Source organism: Bidens hawaiensis, unplaced genomic scaffold (assembly GCF_021521415.1).
Source record: "Bidens hawaiensis isolate Kalapana, Puna unplaced genomic scaffold, B.hawaiensis_p1.1 tig00003108_1, whole genome shotgun sequence".
Lineage (NCBI taxonomy): Eukaryota > Viridiplantae > Streptophyta > Magnoliopsida > Asterales > Asteraceae > Bidens > Bidens hawaiensis.
In genome coordinates this window covers 123026-130220 of record NW_027491166.1, presented here as the reverse complement: position 1 = coordinate 130220, position 7195 = coordinate 123026, and the positions used below count along the sequence as shown (strand labels likewise).

The 7195-nt window shown below is 27.7% G+C and overlaps 1 protein-coding gene across 1 annotated transcript; it reads left to right on the top strand.

Moving 5' to 3' along the window:
• LOC143622216 (uncharacterized) lies at positions 1-3278 on the top strand. The gene is made up of 2 exons (XM_077093416.1): positions 1-61; positions 2877-3278. Exon 2 carries the CDS (start codon positions 2900-2902, stop codon positions 3062-3064), a length of 165 nt encoding a protein of 54 aa, XP_076949531.1. The 5' UTR covers positions 1-61; positions 2877-2899; the 3' UTR covers positions 3065-3278.
• The last annotated feature ends 3917 nt before the right edge of the window (positions 3279-7195 follow it).

Below are 7195 nucleotides of genomic sequence, written 5' to 3'. Positions count from 1 at the left end.
CACTTTCGTTACAGATCCAATCACGTTTATCCATCCTTCATCCAATTAGTTTTCTTCCAAGGTACACTTGCTATTAATTCAATCAATCATCTTCAATTGTGTCTCTCATTTATATGTTATTAGCTTTTAGGGAACAATCAGGGCCTCTGTTGTATTACTAGCCAATTATTATATTAGAATAGATTATTGATTTATTATGTTATTATGATTAGGTGCATTGACCATATACAAATAACTTTTATCGTGAGGTGAGGAAGTGTACAAATAATTAGAGTAAAATAGTGTAATAACTAGTTGAAAAGTTATAGTATTTAGTAGGGTAATTTTATTCATACCGGATTCCACCTTTATGATCGAATGAATAGAATATTTGAGCAAGTTGTAGGGGTGTGCAAACGGTCAGACCCAACCTGGACCGACCTTATTGTAAATAACTGGGTCTAATCAGGTCTTACCCAGTTTATAGAAAGAGACAATGGTCAGACCCGATGTTTATGCTCACACGCATTCTAATGTTGTATAATGCATTCTAATGTTGTATAATGCAATCTAATTACTTATGACAACAAATCAATTTCCATTACAAAAACAGGTGAGAATAGTAAATATGCCATGATATGTGAGGTACCCATTATCCAAAAGTATAGGCAGGTCGACTGTAGATTATGTTAGCATACTAGTTAACCAACATAAATGTTATTTTCTTGGTTAAATTATTCAGGCGGACTGTCTGTTTTGGAGACTAGATATATAGAACAAACTTGAAGCCACCTGTTATTTTTGATACAGTAACAAAACTGAAAAAAGAAAAACAATACTTGATACATCTAAAAGATGAGTTTGAAAGTGAATTGATAATACATAAGTCTAAAACTGAATTTATATTGCTAACATGATGTACCTAACTTCTTGTAATTGATTTGCATTCAATTACAAGAAGTTTGGTATCGTTTGATTCATGTTTGCAATTTGCATTATGTTATAACTTTATGTATTATCAAATTGCTTACAAATGCATTTTCCAGATATATCCACTATTGTTCCTTTTCAATATTGTTATTACTAGGGTATATACCCGCGTGACACGCGGGTGGAATAAATTGTCACTAAACATAATCAACTTAAACATCAATTTAAACAAACATAATGTTTATTTAACTATTAAAACTTAATAGATTTACATTGTCACTAAACACATCACCATACCAACCAAAAAATAATAGATTTATATTGTCTTAATATTAAAACTTTCAAATTACAGGAAGTTAATTTGAACATGACAAACATAATAAATTTAAACAACAAATTCAAGCAACACAATACTTCTTCAAACTTTCGGACCAAAACGTTAACCATTTACATTGTCTAGATCTTAAAAGTTAAAAGTTACAATAAGTTAATGTACATCGAACAACCAAAAAACATCAACAAAGGACATAAACATGTACTTTCATATTAAACCACCATCAACTTCTTTAAACATTCTACCAAAACAAACTCATTTTGCTTCACCACCTGAAAATATAATAAAACATTAGCATCAATATTAAATATATTTAATAATAAGTAACATTTGAACATTAATAAAGTTGTTTTTATTAAAACAAAATAACATACAACAACAAACAAAGTAAAACGATAACATAAAACATCTTTCTAACTTAAACCATTAAACCAAAAAGATATATCAATAAAAATCTTTTTTGGCCGTGATTTTATACATAACAAATTTGATACTCATTTAAAACAACTCGTTTTGAAATATTTTCAAAATAGTTACAAAATATAAAAAATTGGAATTAGTCAACTTCAAAAAATTATGAATTTTTTTTTTGAGTTTTGACCAATCTTGCAACAAACTTTTAAATCAATGACATTAATATTTTGTTAAACTTGCAAAACATAAAAACGATTTACAAGACATTAATATTTTGGTAAACTTGCAAAACATAAACGATTTACAATAAATGAATTTTCAAATAACTTTGGAAAGATTGAAAAAATTTATCTTGACTTTGAAAATATTTAAAGGTGAAAAAATATGATACAAAAATATATATACCATATATACATGTATTTTAATAAAAAAATATATTAAAAACGTGGAAATTAATTGTTATATTTAAATGAGAATATTATTAAAGACATTACTAACGAACGTATATGAATATCCCGTACAAACAAAAAATGTAATAAACACGTATTTAAGATATTGACATTTTATGTTGAGTATATATTAGGAAAATAAGTTAAATTAGAATATATTAAATGATCGGCCAACAATATTAAAGAAAGTTATTAACTTTAAAAATTTTAGAAAACGCCGACGCACATTATAGTCAATTCCAAAATAAATAAATAAATTATACTCAACTTATTTATTTGAAATTCGAATTATTAATTTGAATACACATAAAAAGTAATAATTATAAATAACGACTTTAAACTTTATTATATGATTTGATTAAATTAGAATATAATAAATTGTTATTTAAGTTATAAATCTGTTTACCAAAATTGTTAAACGAAATTTGTTATAGTCAAAGATCCTAAATACAAAAAATATTACAAAAATCATGGCATAATGTAATCTTGAAATTATTACTTTTTTAGTCGATCCACAATTAATATTATTTTATTACAGTCAAAGAAATATGCATTCAATTTTGTTAAAAACCCATTATCATTAATTGTGATATTTATGTCTAATTATAAATTGGTCAAACATATAAGATAGGAAAACCTTTAGCTTGTTAACAAGCGGGACCCACATCTGTTACATGTATGAAGGTTGTCTTGTATACTTTAATTCTACAGTGTATATATTTGTGCAAATCATTCACTGATTTTTAATGGTCTTGTTGAATTTTATGTAGGTTAAGATTATTGATCGAGTTAAATGGCAGGATTTGGGAGCCTGGCACCGAAGACCAAGAACCTGGTGGTTGCGGGTAGTTTGACCGGATTTGTATTTGGGGTGTATTTCTACATCATGAGAGCGGTTGGTGGTTCAGATGAGCTTCAAGTAGCTATTGATAAGTTTGAAGCTAAAAAAGTCAACTAGTCCGAGTCAAATCTTGCATCCAAGGTTTAGCCTGATCTCAAGACTAGAAAGTTTGCGTGTTTTTAACATACTTCTGTCACTATGTTGTTCTAGTGTTTTCATGACATTTTTGTGTTTTGAGATAAGTTAGGAGTTGTGCATAAAGTGATGTAAGAAGGGATTCAAATAAAGGCCAACTTGGTTTGATTTTGGGCTTAATCATAATCGAAAATTTGGTTTTCAAGATTTTAAAGACAATTGTTTTGGTTTTAGTATCTTAGCTTGAAATTTTTCGGCTAAGAAGTTGGCTCAAAATCATGAATTTATATATTTGCAAGGGATGGTTCAAGAGAGAAATAATATTACTGCAAGAAATGCGAGAAATGAATATGGGCCACTAATTTTGTTTTAAGTTTTAAATGTTTAAAGCTAAATAAAGAAAGCATTAATCAGTAGCTTTCTTCAAATAATATAACTAATTAAGCATAATACTTATCTACTTAATTAATATAACTAATTAAATTATTATAATTTGAAAATATTAAGAAAACTTATTTATTTTTTAACTTATTTTAATTAATATAACTAATTAAATTATTATAATTGGAAAATATTAAGAAAACTCAATTATTTTTATAACTTATTTTTTATGTCTTCAATTTTTATCCTACGCAAGTATAATTTATTCATACATTAAAATTTCTTTATATCCAAAACTAATTTCTTCCAACTCAATATATTAATATCCATCAACACATACTTACATTATAACGAATAATACCAAAAAAACTATTTTACATGTGTTTGGATTAGATATCAACAAAAAACATACAACCTACACAAAAACGTATAATCTACACTTGTTCTAAAAATAAGACAACATATAACCTACACATGAAAAACATATAACCTACACACAAAATTCATCATCAATAAAATACACACGCACGCGAAAACTTATAACCTACACACGAAAAGCATATAACCTACACACGAAAATTTTATCTTACACAAATACAATTTGATCATACATTAATGTCATTTTATTCAAAACCAATTTCTTCAAACTCAACATATCAATATTCATCAACACGTAGTTACATTGTGATGAATAATACAAAAAACTATCTTACACATGTTTGCATTAAATGTCAATAAAAGATATACAACCTACTCAAAAACATATAACTTACACTTGTTCTAAGAATAAAAAAAACATATAACATACATATGAAAAACATATAACCTACGCATGTGTAGGTATGTGTATCTTTGTGTAGTTTGTATAATTGTTAATGTCGAATTATATATGTAAGTTGTATGCTTTTTGTATGTTGTACGTTTTTATTGCTCAAAATAAGTGTAGGTTATATAACTTTGTGTATATTGTATATTTTTTGTTTACATTTATGGACACATTTGTATGATTTTTTTTATTATTATTTTAGGCAATAATTATAGGCATAGCAATTGAAAAAATAATAATATTATGTTTTGATATTTAGTGTTAAAAAACACGTTGATATATGCTAATAAATTGAGTGAAAATTATTTTTTTAATATAAAGAAATAATATTATATGAATAAATTGTATTTATGTTGAATAAATGAAGAATGTGTAAATAAAAAATAAATGTTATAAGAGTGTCGGTAAGACACTTGCAAGTGGTGTATGAAATTTTCAAACCAATTATAGATGTTTGTCTCCTACATAGTGTTTTTGAATAGTTATTTGGTATTATAAATACCATGTGTTAGTAAAGAAGAGATGTATCCAGTAAAATTGCAATTCTCACATTTCATTTTACTTTATTGTTTCTTTGTTACTAAGTTCAATTATTACTTCAATAATCTTGTTATAATTAGAGCTAATATTATAACACGTTATCAGCACGAGCCGCTTATATCCTAACCAAGAAAGGTAATAGACACAAAGGTATCTACATAAGCATCATAAACACTTCTTTAATTATGTACATTAGATATATATCTATGCATATACATATACTAACTAATATACTAAGTAATAGCAATAATGTGTATTAACATTGTTATTAAAATTTGATAACTATTCTAACTTTTATTTATATATGCACACTAACATCTCATTTAGAAGTTAGATTTATTTACACTAACAATTCTATTCTTATTATTGTGCATACTAATTATATATTTTATAAAATAAACTGTATTTAATATCTTATTTATTATCTTACTTTAAAATAATTAATATTATATATTATATATATACACACACACACATACAAACGGTAATGTTACCGTTATAAACGGTAATGTAACCGTTGTAAAAAGGTTATAAATTTTCACTATAAATAACCAATCATTAACCCCATTTCATTTACAACAAACATTCTTCTTATTAAATTTATCCAAGATAAAGTTCTCAAAATGATTCACCCGGTTTTGCTGTTGGTCACTATAATGCTTATACTACTTCTCATTCTAATTTTTAATCTCCCATCTGAAGATTTCGGCATTTTCTTTTTCTTTATATGTTTATAGCTCTACCAATGTATTGTATCTCATTGTTGATTGATATATATGGATTCTAATATTTATCTTATTATTTGCTCTATTATGTTTAGCAACAAAATGTCAAATATAGCAAAACTCGAATTCCCTGCACTCAACATTTCTGGAGAAAATTATATGTCTTGGACAGCAAATGTCAAAAGACATTTAAAATCTATGGATGTGTTAGAAACAATCCAAGAATACAATGATTGCTCTGACCAGGATAAAGCAAGAGCTGATGTTTTCATCCATAAACATATTGATGAATTACTACAGCATGAGTATTTTAATTATGATAACCCATATATGATATGGGAAGATTTGAAAAGCAGATTCGGTCATCTAAGGGAAGTTTTACTTCCTACTTCTAGAGATGAATGGAACAGTCTTAGGTTCCAAGATTTTAAGAGGGTAAATGATTACACCTCTGCTTTATACCGAATTTGCTCAAAGCTAGAATTTTGTGGGTATCCCGTAACAGAGGAAGAAAAGTTAGAGAAAACTTTCTCCACGTTTCATGCATCAAACATAAACTTGCAAACACATTATCGTTTGCAGAATTTTAGGAGATACTCTGATCTAAATGCATTGCTCCTTGTAGCAGAGAAAAATAATGAATTATTGATGAAAAATCATCAATCTCGTCCCACGGGTTCATTAGCAATACCAGAAGCACATGTTGCTCACAAAAGTTCTCATAAAAATTCTGGTCATAAATGGGAACAAAGTCGAGGACGAGGCCGTGGACGTGGCCGTGGTCATTTTGACAAAAGACATTTTAATGATCGTAAGCTTTCATTCAAATGGAACAATAATTCTTACGGTCGTGGTCGTGGTCGTAACCAGAGAGCCAATAATTATCATGTCCCACACAATACCAATTCCAACCACCAAAATAAATGGAATGAAGCTGGTAGGTCCGAAAACAATGGCACTTCATGTTTTAGATGTGGAAGTACAAACCACTGGGCAAAGGCTTGTCGCACAGCTCCACATCTGTGTGAACTGTACCAAGCCTCTCTAAAAGGAAAAGAGAAAGAAGTGAACCATGTTGATAACTTTAATAATATCAATGCTGAGCTGAGCGTTGAAGACTTTGGGGTGGAACTTTGAAACAAAGTTGCTTGACTACTATAATTAGATGCAATTATTAAGTGTGTTCTCATTATCTTTAATTATGTAGTTCCTCTTTCATGTACTACTTGTGTTTCAATTAAATAAAGTTCTTATTAAAATATCACATGTCTTCGTTATACACTTATTTTTTTCTTAATATTTTTCAAGATTTAAAATGAAAATCACCGGAGCACAAGATCAAACAAATGAAGAAGATATATGTATAGCGGATAGTGGAGCCACGCATACTATACTTAGATCTAAAAAATATTTTTATAAACTGAAACCAACAAAAGGGATCATCAATACAATATCAGGTCCTACAAACTTGATAGAAGGAGTGGGAAAAGCTAATTTAGCATTACCAAATGGTACAAAGCTCAAAATAGAAAATGCTTTATTTTCCCCAAAATCAACAAGAAATTTGTTGAGTTTCAGAAACATATATCATAATGGATATGATACTCAGTGAAGGACTGTTAGTAATGAAAAATATTTGCA